General features: G+C 44.9%; 2 protein-coding genes and 1 long non-coding RNA gene across 4 annotated transcripts; 1 reads left to right on the forward strand and 2 right to left on the reverse strand.

Annotated features, from left to right (window-relative positions):
• Positions 1 to 56: 56 nt before the first annotated feature.
• Positions 57 to 6,652, reverse strand: xkr5a (XK related 5a). Of its 2 annotated transcripts, none has more exons than XM_084377976.1 (7): positions 6,565 to 6,652; positions 4,927 to 5,110; positions 4,573 to 4,757; positions 4,269 to 4,481; positions 3,813 to 3,982; positions 3,494 to 3,605; positions 57 to 2,214 (listed from the first exon to the last, which is right to left on the reverse strand). In XM_084377976.1, exons 2-7 carry the CDS (start codon positions 5,007 to 5,009, stop codon positions 1,268 to 1,270), a joined length of 1,710 nt encoding a protein of 569 aa, XP_084234102.1. In that variant the 5' UTR covers positions 5,010 to 5,110; positions 6,565 to 6,652; the 3' UTR covers positions 57 to 1,267. The 2 variants fall into 2 exon arrangements, with proteins under 2 accessions (XP_084234102.1, XP_084234101.1); XM_084377975.1 differs by lacking the exon at positions 6,565 to 6,652 and adding an exon at positions 6,214 to 6,458.
• LOC311271958 lies at positions 3,596 to 7,597 on the forward strand. Its single transcript, XR_014624503.1, has 3 exons — positions 3,596 to 3,680; positions 7,100 to 7,307; positions 7,511 to 7,597. It is a non-coding gene; the product is annotated as an uncharacterized lncRNA (long non-coding RNA).
• Positions 7,598 to 7,681: 84 nt separating this feature from the next.
• Positions 7,682 to 17,544, reverse strand: prdm1c (PR domain containing 1c, with ZNF domain). The gene is made up of 7 exons (XM_084377974.1): positions 17,424 to 17,544; positions 15,908 to 16,168; positions 13,834 to 13,953; positions 12,304 to 12,556; positions 9,401 to 10,416; positions 9,135 to 9,263; positions 7,682 to 8,549 (listed from the first exon to the last, which is right to left on the reverse strand). The coding sequence occupies exons 1-7, from the start codon at positions 17,448 to 17,450 to the stop codon at positions 8,007 to 8,009; spliced, it is 2,349 nt and encodes a 782-aa protein (XP_084234100.1). The 5' UTR covers positions 17,451 to 17,544; the 3' UTR covers positions 7,682 to 8,006.
• Between the last annotated feature and the right edge of the window lie 336 nt (positions 17,545 to 17,880).

The raw sequence follows: 17,880 nt of genomic DNA on the forward strand, positions 1-17,880 counted from the left end.
TGATAGCATAAAATAAAAATAAATATATATTGAGCAAATAATAACAAACACTTGCGTTCCAGTCACCCCAATATGTAGGCTATTTATTGCTTATTTAAAGCCACCAGTGGCCTTTGCACTTCACAGTTCAAAGTATCATATAGGCAGTCACCTGGGTGCAAGAGAAAAAACCCAGCATCATTTCACTGCTTTGTTAGTGGATCTCATCCCTTTTACAGAACAGTGATGAGCAAAAAATGCATTTGTCCCCCTAGAAATAGCAATCAAGAGCACATAAAAAAGTCACAACAAGTACCCCATAAGCATCTTTTTTTCCCCCTTTTTGTTACACGATAAAACATTTGAAAGCTTTTTAAAGTTGGTGCCTGAGACATGATTTTTTTTCCCCCTCCAACATAATGTCAATTTTAGCAATTACATGGTCAACATGTAACTAAAGTTAAAACATCAAACACAGTTTGCCTGCTCAAAGCAATGCCAGTTGACATGATTATACAAAAAATACAGTATATTCTTCTCTCAGGGGATAAGGGATTTCTTTTTTTTTTTCACGGGAATAACAAAAGAATCACAGCAATAGATGTATGATACAGAAGATACTTGTGCTTTTAAAAAGCCAACAAAGCTCAGGCTTATGCTGAGTTGGTAAAGCCTCAGAGGTCACACACTCCTGCCCCATTTAGGTTTCGGCATCATTTCTCTATTCTCATAACTGCTGGCAGTTTTTAACATGAATAGCAGCGGTTTCAGTATGTAATATAGAGATCAGCGGTTGTGCGTGATCATTAAACAGCTGCATATTATGATGTTTTGATACAACTCATGGCTACTTCTTTAATATGTCATTATAATCTGGCAGAACCAGTCTTCACTTTTTTGCACAGTATGATTCTTGAGGCTGCCAAAAGAATAAAAAAAAAAATGATTGGATGTCAGGTAGAATGTGTGTCTGAGCTCTGTGGCTAACTAGCTCTTTAATTATATTCTTTCGTGATAAAACTGAAGGTTTCACCTGTGTTTTTTCAAGCATTTGGGCAAAGCAATGCTTTTGGAAAACAGCTTATGATTTGAGAAGGCTAGCTTAGCAGTATCTCAGATTTGTTGCATATACTATACCCCACAGTGTACTAAATATATAGACATTTAGAGGTGAAATTTCTGCAGCACTGAGCAGATGAAAAAGCAGCCTTTCAAAAAAGCTGGTGTACTCCTCCTTTAATGTTGGAGACGTAGCCGCTGCTCCCTCCCTGATTCTGTCTTGAGAAAGCTAGAAGTTGTCGTCCTCATCTCTTCGGGACATTATGAGCTGCCTCCTGGGACCTGTGAGATGAGGGACACTTGACGGGGAGTCCAGCACTCCGGAGTCCAATTTAGGAGTGGAGGTACAGCGTGGCCCAACCCGGCCCATGAGCCCACGAACATCTCTGTGAAGTGCAGGATCGCTGGGGATTGAGTTGAGGCGTACTCCCATTTCCAGACCCCCAATGTCCCGGTCCAAACGGGGGTTACTGGCACTGCTGGGAGATTGAGGATCAGCGCTGAAATATAAGGTTGAACTTGACTCTGTGGGGCAGAAGTACGGCTCTGGACTGTCTCCAAACACAGACTTGCCCTCTGGTGAGCTACGTTTGAAATCTGATGCAGGTGACTCCATCGGGCTCTCCATCTCCAGACTGTCATCCTCTTCTTCAGGTTGGTCGGTCGACGTGGGTTCGCTCACGCTCTGGAACTCGTCTTTGCAGTCCGAGAGAGGTGCAAGGCCTTTCCCCTGAGACTCAGAGGTGGAGACGCCCTCGCAGCTGCCTCCCGCTGTGATGGTCATGCCCTCGTTACTCTTAAACTCTTGGTTGTACTCCTCCATGTCCAGTATTGCCGCTGCTCCGCCGGCCCCATATGCTCTGTTTATCTTCCCCAGGTCTCCTGTTTTCAGAGCCAGCCGGATCAGGAGCCAGTGGTGGTGGTAGCAAGGGCAGGAGCTGTTAGGCCGGACCCCGCAGGTTCCTGGATGCTCCAGCAGAGAGCCAGCCACACCTGAGAGTGAGAAGCTGCCATGGTTTTGAATGGCGGGAGCTGGCAGGCTTTTGTCCCCGAGAGAGAAGGAGGACTCCCCTCGTTCTATGCATGTGCTGCCCATGTGGTTGTGGTTCGTACCCTGGGAGATCTCGGTTGATTTGGGGTGGAGGAACCGGTAGTATAGGACAAGAGAGGTACCGCCTGTGAAGCAGGAACAGGAATACATTTATTTTTGTATATTCAGTATGTTTTATTACACTTGTTACTAGCAATATTTCTTCCACAATTCACCAGAAATGATCGAGTGAAAAATACTTAAGAATTCAGGTAGTTGATAAAGGCACCAGAAGATAATATTATTTAGTTGTAGTGTGTTTTTCATGTCTTGTTGTGGGTCTAATCTTAATTTAAATAAATTCCTACTAGTTTATTGTACATCCAATATGTAACTTTAATATATATTTTACGTAAAAGTCAAACATTCAATACAGAAAAAATCCTCTACATGCTCTACTATATACAGTCCAAATCACAATGCAGAGCTGACTGAAGTAGCTGAATATCATGCATATAAATATATTGCTTCTAAGATCTTGTTAGGATGTAAAGTATCAGTAATTTTCACTTTCACGCAATATGTAAGAACTGGCCACATGTCTAATTCATACTCCAAACAAATAGGTGGCAGCATATCACCAGAGTAATCATTAACTGCAGCTGATGTTAGCTAGTTTAAGTTAGCCATGCAGCTAGCAGTCCAATGAGTTGATTCTTCCCAGAATTGGAGGTCAGTGCTAGCTGTTTATCTCTGCAGACATCTTTGACATAATGTCAAAACTGTTTTTTTTTTGCATTGTGTTTACAATTTTCATTCATTTTTGAATGATTTAAACTAGAATAAGATACATATTACATATTGCACCTTTAAGCAGAGAAGCACTAAAGGCATCTTTTTTGAGCTAATTAGAATTAGGGATGTTCCTAATTACTAATTTTAAAAGGAAATTTAAACTTAGATTAGTCGACTAATCTAAAAGTTAGTAAAGACTCCGAAAACAGTCAAAATGTATCATAATTTAATCTACAAGGTTAAACATCGTCCAATAAAATATCATGCAACAGTTGACTGTTGTGAACATGAGTGAGGGATCTAGCATCTTTATATGGCTTTATTAAGACACATTTGACTATGAAGATTGGACATGTCAGTGCCAGTTTTGTTAAACTGTAATTAAAATGAGTATATTAATATAATAGTAACACTTAGTAACACATATATAAGTAACACAGTCTGTTCGACTTCCTGCTTGGAATTACTTTTAACCCATTTGAATCACCATTAGGCTGATATTACTCAGATATGACATAAGCTATCAGATATTTTGACACTAGTCTAATTATAATCATTGCACATAAAACCACTGAAGACATATTTGCTCCAAAACAGGTGAGGGGAGCGCAGATAGAGAGAGTGACTCACCGAGGAGAAAGCTACACAGCACAGTGGTGGGAAGGGTCATGCTGTCCCATGACGCTTCGCTAAGGAAGTCGGAGGCGGCCAGCAGCAGAGTGGCGTTCTCTACGAGCATGAACTGAAGGAGGGGAGAAGGTCACACCATCAGTCATCTACAGACAGCTTTACGTCACTGTGAGCTGAGGACGCAGAGGTGAGGATGACGATGCAAAGTATCTGCCTGTGTGTGTACATCTGTGTGTGTAAGTGGATGGGCCAGTGCTGCACATGGAATACAAAACGGCATATGGAAAACAGGCATCAGAATCAAGCACAAAAGTCTTACTGCATAAAAACTGGCCATGCGGAAGCGCGAGGGTCCGTCTTTGACGTTGAGGAAGAGGAAGACATGGACGAGCCCCATTATGCCATTAAAGGCACGCCAACACCAGGGTCCAGTGCAGATGTCCGGTTGCTGTGATACCAGCCAGAAGGAGGCTGTGAGCCAGTGGAAACCTGGAGGTCAACGTAAAAATAGACTAAAAGCGCAGTATGGGGATGTATATGCAGTGTATCATGTTGATGCAGAGAAGCAACCGAAAAAGACTGGATTAGGAGGACATGCTCACTCATTAACTTAAGTAAATGAATACAAATCTGATGTTTTTATTACTTATAAATCACAAGTCACAAGAAACATTGAAATGCCTGGGTTAATCATTTAGATCTTACTGTACCACAATAATTAACCATCAGACTGAAGTATAAGCTACTCAAAAGCACATACGGAGCTGCTGCTCACCTGCCACTCCACAGACCCACCAGTTAAACACCCTGGCAAAGAACATGAGGCAAGTCACCCTTGCACCCAGCATGCCCGCCCTCCACACCAGCTGGCACAGCAGGGCTGCCGGAGGCATGGCCAGGTGGCCCGGTCGTATCAGACAGCAGGCTCTACTGTACAGCACCAGGGCCCAGGAAATTGACAGCACACACAGGCCACAGCAATAGGCCACTGAGGGTAAAAACAAAAGGATTACCTCTTATTCAGATACTGTCTTTACACTGACATGCCAAAAACAAGATATGTGCTCAGATCAGTGTACCTGGGGACATGATGCCCACATCCGTGGACACCACGACATACGCCTGCAGCAGGCTCTGAGGCAGCGTGAGGACGAGGGCCTCCAGCAGCCAGAGAGCAGCAGCATCTGCCTGCTGCATGACAGCAGCTCCGAGCTCAGCCACCGAGTCCTGCCTGCGCAGCACAGACCTCATGCAGTCCCATAACCTACCAGAAGAGGGAGCCAGAGACAAATACCAGAGAGGTGATGCACAGTAACCTCCTGGCGAAGGTTTCAATGACAGATTCATATTAATAGAAATCTTTCTGCATTCCTTTATATATTCACACGATGCAATATGTTGTAATATAATATCAGCAGTTGCAAAGATCTCACCTTTTGAAGATGCCCAAGTGCAGTATGTGTATGACAGAGAGGTAGCATCGCCTGTCATCACCGTCATCATAGTACCATTTCATACTGAGCAGTTGAACTGCCGTCCCCGGTAGAAAGAGGCCGAGAGTGAGGCCCGCCCACTGCGTCTCCTCATTCCAAAGGTAAAACCCTATACAGTAGAACACTAACACACACACACACAAACAGATGGTGTAAGTATTGTGTGTTTGTTTTTCAGTAGAGAATTCGTATCATTAGAGTACAGTCTGATTATCATGTAGTCATGCAGGTCATGAAGGAAAAAGAGGACATAAAACCCAGCATGTGTGTGAGCCGAGAGCTGCAGAGGCCGGCAGAGTCCTTGAGAAAATTAAAGAGCACCTCGCTCAAGTGGATTGTCCGTTAATTTAAGAGGAAGCTGCTCTAATGAGATGACACAAGCTCCACCAAGAGGAGTCTGACTCCTGGCTTTAACACGGCCTGCAATTATCTGTCTTTAGTTACACGAGTCCTCTTGCACTGTGGAAGTAACGACTTATTAAGGACCAGAAATATTGATCAGTTTGACCAACGCCTCATTTTTCTGTGACAGTCTGACTCCAGCGAGGAGCCCATGCAGCAGCAGCAGCACAGTATTTTGATCTTCTGGGAATGATATACCTGCTGAAGGCAAAGTCACACTTTGTGCACATCCAGTCACCTCGTCTCTGTCCTGCCCTTGCCACATTGATCTGCTTAGTCAGGGAATCATCTCACCTGGGAGCGCTGCACACTGTGTTCGATTCAGCCTCCAGATGTGCATTCATCGAAACACTATAATAAGTAATAACTATAATAATATCTGTTTTTTGAGGATGGGTGCAAAAAAACAAAAATTAAATAAATAAATAAAAGCTGATTCCTATTGCTGTTGGTAAATGTAATCATGTTGGGCTCTGTGACCCTGCTCAATGACCTCTGGGGGTCCTGGGGGGCCCAGTTTGGGCAACCCAGCTGTGCTAACCAAAGCCTATGTTAAAAGAAAAGAATAACATAGCTCGGATTGCCAGTTCAGCAGTAACGCTGTGCTACAGCATCACACCATCTGAATAGTGTGTGTGACCTGCTGCTGGGAGAGCTCCAGCGCGGAGCATCATGGCTGAGCAACAGCGTGCTTCATTCATCACAGCCGACGAAAAACACCTCACTCAAGATACAACACCCTCCTGCCCTGTTTACACAGCCACTCTCAGCCCCACACCAGGAAACTAGCACCCCGCCAGCGCGGAGGATGCTATGCCCACTTACGAGCGGTCCGTTCGGCCACGATCACCAGCGCCGACACGCCGAGCAGCACCGCCTGGCAGCACGCGATCCAGCATCCGCTCCGCCGGGCCGCGGACGGCATCCTGCGGGCGACCGCCCCGACAGCGTTTATCATGATAGGGATCGGCGGGAGAGCGAATAAAGCGGTGACATTATCCTGGGCATCCTTCACCCTGGGTACATCCGCTGCCTTCTTCTCCCGCTGCCTGCCCCCCGTCAAAAACGATGACGTCACCGCGCGGTGTTAAAGGGGCATCGGTTTACAAGCCGTCCGGTCCGCTGTGGTACTGTACACAGCTCTCCTCCTCCCCTCCACCCTCCTGGTTACCTTACCTCCTCTCCAGCTCTGACCACATCACAAACGCCAGAATGTTTCACTGGAGGGGAATCTGACTGATTTCCTACTGATAGATTAGATGCTCATCGATCACCAAGTCTGCAGACTCTGTTAAAGGAGCACTATGTAGTTTTGGAGATTAAATTCAAACTCAGAATTTGAATATTTACAATATTGATGAGGTAATGATACAAACTCAGAAGTATTTTTTCCCATCACTGAATGAACAAGCTGTTCTCAGAGGAAAATAAGGTCCCCAGAACACTGTTTGAAGCTATAAAGGTGGCAGGGTCCGCCACATATACACAAGCGAAGTAAAACAGTATGAAACTGTGTTGCCCTTTAAACTCAGTTTGTTTATTCAGTCATGAAAACAGAGAGTTTGTTTATTTCGTTTATTTTTTAGACATAAAATTCAGTCATGAAGCTCTTTCTCTTCTGATTAAAAAACTACGTAGTGCACCTTTAACAGATTTTTTTTTTGTTTTTTATTTATTCCCGTTGTGACTCTCTTCTTCCGCTCTGCCGTAGCTCCACAGCAGGTGGTAGGCGCGCTGCGACCTGATCAGGAGTGTGTCACCGCCATTGAAGATGCACGCTCTGAAAGTTGTCTCATCATTTTGATGGCCACTTTGAACAATACGCCACCCGACACCCTTTTTAAGTTGTAATCTGAGGATCGCAGAACACCACTGCACAGAAAGATACAGCGTGTCTGGCCTTCCGCCACAATTTTATGGTTGGTAAAAGTCATACTGAATCTTTTACAGTCAGCCTGTGTATTGTTTTTTTAGTAGGCTTAGTTTTATAGCTGTACAGTCATTTGTTGTGGGTTTATTGTCTGTCACCTCATTAATACTGAAACTTTAATATGCAGGCGCATGTCTAAAAATTGCTCGCAGGATCTTGATAAAAGTGATGATCATTTTTGTTTTTTTCCAGGCTGTTGAGTTCACACTTCTCAGTGGTGAACATCCCAAGACTCATAACAGGATGTTTATCCACGTCACCAACTCCCCAAGCAAGTGTGTATGTCACACACAAACAAAGACACTTAGCTCAGCGACACTACAGAGTCATGCCAAACAGAAACACTCATGGTGAAACCACAACTAAAGGCAAACTTTTTTTATGCATGATGACATGTTTAGTTGTTGTTCCATGAAAACTTTGCAGCGATACAAAACAAATTGCAGAAAAATCTCAGTTTTTATACATTTTAGATCATTATTAGCAACAGAATAAATTAACTATACATTAAATCAATCAAGTCCTCGGTCCCAGGCCATGCTGGTTACATCTTGATTCTTCACATACAACTGTAGAGTGTAGGCTAGGCAATCCATGATTGAGATAAGGCTTTACTTCAAATAGGGCAGTAACAGACAGCTGCTGAGTTGACCTGTAAGGATTATATGGCTGGATTAGCAAGGCTGTCTTAGGGCTCTGATATGCAGCCTGACTCCAGCTTGATGCTGGTTGGATTCAGAGGTAGAGGGATGCCACGATGCAGCTGAACGACAGAACACTCCTTTGCTTTGTAGATGCTCAGCTCAGAGTCCTCTCTTGTGTCAGAGTTATGAGTCTCCATCTTTTTTATCAGCTCGATAACATTCCCTGTGTCCATCTCTGCCTCCGCAGCCATGGCCTCGAGCTGCTCTGCCGCCTCGCTCACATCGAACCTCTCAATCTCGGAGTTGACTCGATGTAGCTCCTCCGGCGAGTGTCCGTGGGAGGCGGAGGCGGAGAGAGGGCAGAAGCCTTGAAGGTGCACCTGGAGGCTGCAGAAGTGGAGATAGGCGCAGGGGCAGCGAGGACACCGGTGAGGTCGCTCTCCGGTGTGGAGGCGTTTGTGGAGCTTGAGGTGGACGAACTGGGTGAAGCGGGCTGGGCAGAGCTTGCACTGGTAAGGCCTCTCACCTGAGTGTAGCCGCTGGTGGGTCTTCAGGTTGCTAGTGCTACTGAACCGCTTATGGCAAACCTGTGTCGAAACAGCAAAAGAGAATGTTTTTGAATCTTTCAAAATTACTAAACCAACCAGATATAACATGGTAATAAATATTTTTTAATTGTCTTGAGTGGGAAGACAATCAGCATTCATTCCCTCATCAAATGACATTTTTCCAGTGCAACAAAGGGACTGAACTGTATAACAAGTAACTACATTACATTGTCATTAGCCTCCAATGCTGCTTTCTACTCTTTCCTGTTTCCCAGCACATTTGTGACGTCTAACATGACACACCAGCACAAAAAAAAACCAGAAAGACAGAAAGGCAGAGTCGTCTACTGGCAGTTGGAAAGGAATCAATCACTTATATTTTGCAGATTAACCCACATTTAAAAAAAACACCTGCTTGTACATGTTAATGGTCATTTTGATGTAAAAATTGTATAAGAGGTGCTGGAACGGAGATTTTGGTTCCTTTGGACGGAGCCAGGCTAGCTGTTTCCCTATGTTTCCAGTCTTTATGCTAAGCTAAGCTAACTAACTGCTGGCTCCAGCTACATATTCACTGTACAGAACTTCAGTGGTACACTATATCTTTAACTGCTGTAGCCTTACCTTGCATTCATGGGGCTTCTCTCCTGTGTGAACCAGGTAGTGTTTCTGCAGGTGGGCCAGCTGCGTGAAGTTCTTATTGCAGGTCTGGCACCTGAAGGGACGCTCTCCGCTGTGCACTCGCAGATGGACCTGGGGACAGCATGTCAGACTTTATTTTTTCTGTCAAACTCAGGAAACAATGGTGGCTGGTAAATCCTGATATTCTCTAGCCCATGGTTGCCATTTTTCCCACCCCTGCTCTACTAATATTCTGAAGAGGAACTGACCTTGAGGTTGGACAGCTGCCCGAAGATCTTTCCACATACATTGCAGTCATACCGGATCTTTCCATTCTGCCGGGTGAGGGGATAAGACAGAGTCTTGTAGCCAATAATCTGCCCCCCTCGTTTGGCCTTCCTGAGGTCCATGGCATCCTCTGTGTTGCTCTGAGTGGCAGAGGTGGGTTTGGAAGGGAGGTGGCCTGAAAAGGCGGCCATGCCCACTGGTGGCGAGCTTCCTCCGGGTGCAAGAGAGGGCAGCGCTCGGCGGAGTGACGTGACCATTGGTGAGGCACTGGATGCAGCAGGCGTAGTGAGGTCTGCGTTACTGAGAGGAGAGTGTTTGAAATCTCTGAGGTCAGACGAGGGGATCCTGAGGTAGTTTGTTCTTTTGGACATGAGGTTCTTGTTGTCTTTGTGCTCACGGGTTGGTGATAGAATGAGGTCTTGTTTGGTGTCAGATAGTGCAAGTGTCAAGTCTTTGTGTCCATTGGCCAGAGGATGGAGGAAGTGTGCATAACCGTCATAAGGCAGGAAATGAGATGAGAGTGTTAGGTGAGGCTTCAGTCGATCACTGTAGAGCGGGTATGAATGAGGTAGAATGCTGTTAAGGCCAGGTGAGTAGTGAGGCAGTAGATAGGGAGCATGCCTCAGAGCAGGATGGACTCGATCAGACACAGAGGGCTCCTGGTAAGGTTTGGCTATAACAGGGCTTTGACTGTGCTGATGTGTGAAGTGCAAACTGGCTGGGACAGGGCTACTTAGAGCTGGCCTTTTGGCAGCTAGAGGGCTACTGGATGGCAGAGATGGTAGAGTTGCATATCTATGGCCATGGATGGATTCTGAGCGGGGCTGGATTGGGTAGACAACACGGGGACACAAGGGAAAAACCCCTGGGAGGTTAGTCGGAGGCAAAGGACTGTTCAGACGTCTGGGGCAGGTGGATTTGGAAGGCTCGTCTCTGAGGATTTCAGAAACGCTGTGTCCTCTCTTTCCCGTTTTCTTCTCCTGAGATTGACTCTGTTCTGTGGGACAAATAAACAACAGAGAAATGACATCAGAAACAGGAAAATCACAACAGTGTCATCATTCAGTCAAACGACACATTCATGTGATCGTGTGCACGTTCCTTGATGTGGATCTTTACTTTCCATCCAAACCTGTTGAGTTATGATTTAAAGGAAACATATTATGCTCATTTTTCAGGTTCATAATTTTATTTAATTACGACTAGAATAGGTTAACATGCTTTAATCCTCCAAAAACCAGATCCGTTTTCTATTACTGTCCAGTGCTGCAGCCCTATATTCCCCCTCTGACTCTTTAAGGCCTTCTTCCTGAATACCCAGTCTCCTCTGATTGGTCAGCTCACACAAGCCTGAACCAGCATCGCTAACAACAGAGCAGCTGTGATAAATCAATTCTTAAGTGCTAAACCAGCCGCTAGGCATAAATAGTGTGACATGGTGACGTAGTGTGATGTCACAAAGTCAGGATATTAAAGGCGGGGCTACTGACGAGCCGTTTCAGGAGCAGTGTTTTCAGTGGGAGAGAGGAGCGCCTGTAGGTGTGGACTTTTCAACTTTCAAGATTTTTACATGCACAAGAACCTATAAAACACACTGAAGGAAAGGGAAAAAAATGAAGAGGCATATTAGGTCTCCTTTACAGATTAACAGATCAGTCTCCCAGGCTTAACCTGGCTCTCTGTGAAAGTGGACACCGCATGAGAAACAATAGGTGTCTGATCAGGACACAGATAGCACACACTTAGTGGGCACAGTATGTTATTTGCATTAGAGAGCCGGCCAGTTGTAAGTGTTTTCCACCACATGCAGGACGGGATAAGAAACTACTTTTTATCTGAAAGCGGCTGATGACCCACAGATTTCAGGCAGACATAAATAATCCTAAAAGATGCTTGATGAAGTGGAAAAAAAAAATATATATATATATATATATATATATATATATATATATATATATATATATATATATATAGTGACCTATAAATAATATTAGTTTCTGCTGAATTCTGCACACAGGTCAGGATTATGAACTCTGTATTTAATCTGAGCAAATCTTTCAACTTTATGTGCAGGAAGTCACGAGGAACTGACCTCCTCAAGAGTGGACAAAGGCCATCAGCTGACAAACAGAGGAAGATGAAATACAGAAGTCTGCATGTGCTTTTCACCTACTCCCAACCCACACAAACACAGAGCGACCCTTATCTGCCGTGTACTCCCCTGTGTCACCCTTCCCCCTCTCCTGAGAGGCTGGCTCTCAGCAAACAAACAGCCGACACTCAGTGAGATATCAATCTGTCAGCGGGTCGCCTTGTCAGGAAGTTCAAGTAGTCACTGGAGCGCTTCCTACCCCTCTTCCTCCTTAAGAGCCAAATAAATAAGAGAAGTCGTGCCAGAATGCTGTCAGCACCTCAGGCAGCCTCTTGTGTGTGAGCGCGCGCGTAAATGAGTGTTTTGGTGTGTGCATGCGGCCTCTCTGCCGGCATGTGCGCTCTTTGTGTTCGTGAATGAAAGACAAATGCTTTGTGTGTCGAAGAGCTGCCAGCTGTGGAGTTCTGAAAAAAAGGGAAACTGAAACATTGCCCTTAAGTCCTGAAATTGGTCTCGTCTTACTCAGGTACTATACCTGGAGACAGATCCTCTCTGCTTTCAGGACTCTACTCTCCTCCTTTGTGTCTTGCTTTGACAAAAGAGCTGTGGGTGTGACTGAGTAACTTCTTAAACACCCACACAAAGAGCGCATCAGTCGGCCAGCGCTTTGATTACTCCACAATGACAGTACATAACTGATATGTCTCAAAGCGTGGGCACAAGAGTAGTTTCTGTTACCTAAAGGTGTCCAGAGACACTCAGTCCTTGCGTTATTACTACTCACTCACTTACCAATGCTGTCAATAGCCAGTTGGCCCAGTGGAGGGTAGTTGCAGCGCTGGGCGAATTCAGGGCAGTACCAGACCAGAAGCTCCTGCCCCGGCTGAAGCGGTTTGATGGTGTAGAAGTAGATGTCCAGACCGTTCTGGCACGCGACCAGGTTCTGCTCCTCCACAGCGCAGGCTGGGTTGACGTAACGCATCCAGTTGCTGCGTTCCTCATTCAGACCATCCAGAATGTGGTGTAAATGCCCCTCCGAGAAGACCTACAGTGTCAGAGAACCAAGATGAGAGATATTTCAGTTGATGATGACGTGGTCTGATTCTGAAACCATGATGCCACAGGTTTCCTGGTGCTTTTATGGTAAACACTGTATGTTCTTTCAGCTGATACCGTCTGCGTTTGTGGCACAGGAGTCATCTAGAGTTACGAAACAAAAGAACTTCGCCGTATGACTGGATATACTCATTCGCCCACTCTCACCTATCGCCTCTGGGGCGGAATTGTTGCTGCATCTGCTGACCTTTTAAAAAGCTTTAGAGGTGTGCGATGTAGTTTTGGGGAAGAAATTTTATCAGAAGAGAAAGATACAGAATAAAGAATAAACAAACTCTCTTCATTTACATGACTGAATAAACAGAATAAACAAACTGACATTAAAGGACAACACAATTTCATACTGTTTTACTTTGTTTACATGTGGCGGACCCTGCCACCTTTCTAGCTTCAAACAGTGTTTTCCCTCTGAGAGCAGCTTGTTTATTCAGTTATGGAAAAAATACATATTTCTGCATTATTACCTCATTAATATTGTAAATTTTCTAATTCAGAGTTAAAATTTCTTCTCCAAAACTGCATAGTGCCCCTTTAAATTCAGCTGATTTAAACACATGTGCCTTCCTCTCTCTTATGTCTCTTTATGCTATCTGCTCTTTGAAGCTGTGCTGTCACTTGAGTCATGGCTGTAATGTTAACAGATGGTCTGTGTTATGGCTGTTGCAAGTTTTGGTCGGGGTTGCATGGTTTTAATGTTGCTGACTCTCAACTGCAGAATTACACAGACGGCCTGTGCGTGTAATGGAAGATGTCCTGATGCGGCTCATTCGTAAAAGTTCTCAGACTCGAAGCCACTTCCTTGCTTAGTCAGTGTGAGAGTTTGTGAGCCTGGAGAAGCGCGGACATGTATTTACTGGCAGCGATACCACTGCCGAGACAAGCGGAGAGAGAGAGGAGAACCGCTGCGTCACTGAAACCAAACAGCTGTGTGTGTGACCTCAGACAGCCATGCAAAGAGCCGGCATATACACTGCATGCACATTTAAACCTGCTGTTTAAAGCTGCCCCAGGGTTGGCAAGCGGAGTCACACTTTCACAGGATGTCAGAACTTGGCCACAACTGCTAACTCGTGCCATGTCACAGCCACAGCGGCGTCTCCAGATGGAGATACAGGATGTGAACAGGTTTGACACACACACACACACACACATACACACATACAAATTTCACACACAGATCCAGAGTGTCACATGCAGCGCACTCACCCTCCAGAAGTACTTCCTGTCAGCATCTTTTGGCAGCGTTTCATTGGTGTAGCTCTCCCCCACCAGAGGGCCAAAACGTGTCCCCTTAGGAATCAGCTCCTTGCTGGTCACCCCGAGCACCTGTTTGACAAGGAGGACATGAAGTCATCAAAACAACAGAGTAGCTGACAAATTGGAGGCCTGAGCAAGCAGCCGGATGCACTCAGAGTTGAAAAACATAATTAGAGGGATGAGATTCTTGGGAATACAGTCATTCTTATCTGACTTTCCACTGCCTGATTGTTTCTTGGTTAATTAAAAAAAAAAAGATCAGGTCAATTCATTGGAAAATCGTCCCCTGGATAATTACTATCTCAAGAAAAAGGAAATGAGATGAAGTTGCTGTAATGACAAATCTCCCAGGGAGAAAATGACTCTTTTGTCGGGCTGTGACAGAATGCGTTCGTTCCTTCACACCCTGAATATTTTATGAACCAATAGCCCGAGTTATCTTCAGTTTCTCTACCATATTAAAATTTCACCACCGCTCTTGTTCTGATACCTGCAGGTGTGAAACTCACCCCCGCTGTCTAAAGCCTCCAGGGTGTGGAAGAGAGTATACGATGTCACGGGCACACCCCGACCAGTCAACTGCACCTTGTGCTCCTTGTTCAAAATCCCCTAAAGCAATGGTAATGAGCTTTCTCTTTCATCTTGGAGCAATGCTGACATGGTGTATGTAGCCAGATCAACTGCTGCATGCTCTTATCTCCAGGTTATGCAGCGAGTTTGACCCTTGCTTTCGTTGGCCTTGTCTGACGGCTCCATTTGAGGTGTCGCATACTCTAACGTATCCTGTTCTTCAGCGTCAACCAGACTCCAGACAGACCTCAATAGGAGGTCAAAGTGGTAGTACAGGTATTTTGCTGCAGACGCCTGGGCTACTTCCTCTGATCTCATCTGACTACCATCTTTCATCTACGGAGGCTCAACCCAAACTTTGCATAAGGAAACCTAACGTTTCCTTTTTACGTGTGGTCGCCTGGATGGAGCTTTTATCGTGTATCTTCCACATTATCTGCAATTTTCTAGCCCCTGTCCATGCAGTCAAATGTAAAGTATCCTCTACTTTAAATCACTATTGCCATTTTGAATCCACAACATTGTTTATAGTTTCTACATATGGAAATATCCATCCACATGTGTAAAACAAGCCAGTCAGGTAAAAAACGTATGTAAGTTACATCCAAAAAGTAAACTTCCTAAGTGGAAAAAAGCTAATCAGTGGTGAAAATGTCCAGTTTACATCTGATATTACTTTATTTTAAATGCTATGTTAAAGTTTAACTTCACATGTGGAAAAATAGCCAATTATATATGAACCTATATATTCACATGTGAAAATGTAAATTTGTCTTTTTTCATGTGGTAAAATTTTAGTTCACGTGAAAAAAATGGAAATTTGTGAAAATGTGGACTTCACATGCGCCATGTTCTGTTTCCACATGTGAAAATTCTATCTAGCCAATCAACATATGAACGTATGTATTTCACATGTAAAAATGTTTTTTTTACATTTTTTTATAGTCATTTAAATGTGAAAAAAGCGCATCAAAAAGCCAAAAATGCTCAAATGTAAGAAATATCCAGTTCACATGTGAAATTGAGTTTTTCGCATGTGACATCTTCAAAACGGGTGTCATCCATAAGTTGGCTCCCAACGCTCGCGCTCTGCTTTACGGTGTAATGGTGTCCTGGGACAAAGGTTTGGGATTCTGAGGTAGCTACTAATCATAGCGACCCCCGGGCTGAGGGCCTTTCTCCTCGCCTCAGAGCAGAGAGGAAAGGCTGAAATTAGACAACAACATGTCAAGTGCTTCCCGCCTGAGGATGGATGAGTGGATGGAAGGATGTTGGAGTGACGCAGAGAGCCGGCAGTTACACAAAACATAAACAACTACGGTACATGCTTACATACCACTTAGATATATTCAGGATTTATTTTTGAGCGTCAGTTTCCTGCTTTGGTGATGCTAACAACTTCCTTAGACAATTTGAATAACAGGTAAACAAGGAAAGTCTGCTTAACGAGTACCTCTGCCGTTGCGTTGTTGCCCCGCTTTAGAGCCAGGTTTCTGGGTAAGGATCTCTCGGCGCGTGTCCTCCTGTCGTTTACAGACTCTTCCTCCAGAGGTTGGTCTTTCACGATGTAAGTGCACTTCTCCTCAAAGTCTGCCTCGCTCCATGACGTCAAGTCTACGTCCTGTGTGTCTGGCATCGCCGCCGTGATGATCCCTGAGCTTTGCGGTGACCTTTCCGAGGTTAACATGGCTGTGGTGCGCTGAGAGGAGGAGGCCTACAGAAAAGACATCAAGTAGTGAAGCATGTTGTTGAGCAAAGATTTCTTTTCCTTTTACCTTTTTTGTCACAATTTAAGGGGAAAACAACACAGACAATACAAGCAACAGCTGGAGGGAAGTTTTGAATGGAGCTAAAATTAGACTCAAGCGTGCGAGATGTGATACAAAGGAGTTTAAGATGGGGACGTTAAGGAGGAGGAGAAGTGGCTGAGGATCTAACTTTCCCATCAACTACCGGACAAACAAACTTCAAAGTGGGACCTTCATGCTTGCTGCCCCATTGCCCCCACTGTCCCATACATCCTGTGACTCTCCAAATCACAACCCCTGGGCTATAAGGGAGGTTCCTGTGCACGTCAGGACCACTTTCACAAGGAAATCAGCGCTCCCCGTGAATCGAGCAGACTTCCTCTGAACTGCCTGCGACTTGGCTCTCAGCCAGGTCCAAGCGCGCTTTCTTTCTGTCTGTCTACTACCGTCTATCCCTCTCTTCTCAGGTGTCTCTGCCCTGAAAAAAAGGCTGGGTGCCCCCAACTGATGGGATGAAACGGTGAAGTAGCAAAGAGTGAAAGAGAAGACTTGTGATCAGAAGACAATGCTCACAACTTCCTTTTTCAGGCTCTTCTTTTTTTTTTGTTTTCTGAGATAGCAATAGATAAGGTCTGTGGTTGACAATATTTGGCTGGTTCTCATGTAACTTATGTGGGCAACTTGAGTGTCACCAAACTCAACCTTAAAACTTCAGTTAAAATTGTTGGCATCGAAACAAAACTCTAATAAGCCATCCGCTTTTAATGTTTTTTTAAAAAGGTTGTGTGAAATTATCAGAAATACCTGACACAGAAACAAAACTGTGTCAATCTACTCCCAGGGAACAAAAAAAAAAAGAGAAACGCAAATAAAAGTGCAGGGAGATGAGATTTATGGACGACATTTCACCCTATTTTTCTCTGAAGTGTGCTACCACAGCTGACTCGGAATGACTGTCACAAGCGTGACAGCTCACTCCGAAACCATCGAACCCGGTGACACAGCATAAAATATACTCTGAAAATCAAGACATGAGTCAAAGGCACACAGCTGTGGCTCGTGGGATAACACGCAACAGTTTGACTCTAGAAAGCGCACTTCTCCTTAATTCGACACTCGTGGGAAAATGTCGTCATGCAGAAAAACACGTTCGCATATATGTCAAAACTTTCGGAATAATTACCAGAAGCTGCGATTTTGAGAAGGATGTTGCACACTTACTGTGAAGCCTTGAGAGGAGCCACACATAGGGCAGGCTGTCTGTGCCCTCCTTGAAAGCTTGAGTGTAACTGAGCAACCAGTGGCTGTTCTCTGTGTCTTGTCCTCTTGTATCCTGTGTACCTGTGTGTGGCTGACTGCGCGACTGAAAACTTGAGTGTGTGTGTGACTCTTTCTCTTGCATGGAGGGAAGGTGTGTTTGCGAGAGAAAATACACTCCCTCTTCCTCTTGTGCTGCCTCCCCCTCCTCCCCTTTGCCCCGTGACTCCTCCTTGGAGAGTGTTTGTGTGTGTGTGTGTGTGTGTGTGTGTGTGTGTGTGTGTGTGTGTCACTCTCTTGCCCCGGGGCGTGAGGCTTTCTCCAGGGGGGTGCACTGGCTGTCACACAGCTATGTCCGGATCAGACAAATACATCTTCATTTTCTGACAGTCAGCCACTCCATCTCGAGGGCCATACCTGT

The sequence above is a fragment of the Pagrus pagrus genome (assembly GCF_965226575.1).
Source record: "Pagrus pagrus genome assembly, chromosome: 16".
Taxonomy (NCBI): domain Eukaryota; kingdom Metazoa; phylum Chordata; class Actinopteri; order Spariformes; family Sparidae; genus Pagrus; species Pagrus pagrus.

What these genes read in the sequence shown, in the direction of transcription:
- prdm1c (XM_084377974.1), bottom strand. Translation starts at nt 17,450, where the DNA reads ATGTGTGGCTCCTCTCAAGGCTTCACA. An exon ending in GCAACAACGCAACGGCAGAG is followed by an intron (nt 13,954 to 15,907) that starts GTACTCGTTAAG and finishes CTTGTCAAACAG; the next exon opens with GTGCTCGGGGTGACCAGCAA. An exon ending in GGCAGCTGTCCAACCTCAAG is followed by an intron (nt 9,264 to 9,400) that starts GTCAGTTCCTCT and finishes TGCTGTCCCCAG; the next exon opens with GTCCATCTGCGAGTGCACAG.
- xkr5a (XM_084377975.1), bottom strand. Translation starts at nt 6,346, where the DNA reads ATGATAAACGCTGTCGGGGCGGTCGCCCGCAGGATGCCGTCCGCGGCC. An exon ending in CGTGGCCGAACGGACCGCTC is followed by an intron (nt 5,111 to 6,213) that starts GTAAGTGGGCAT and finishes TGTGTGTGTTAG; the next exon opens with TGTTCTACTGTATAGGGTTT. An exon ending in TGTGGGCATCATGTCCCCAG is followed by an intron (nt 4,482 to 4,572) that starts GTACACTGATCT and finishes TTTTACCCTCAG; the next exon opens with TGGCCTATTGCTGTGGCCTG.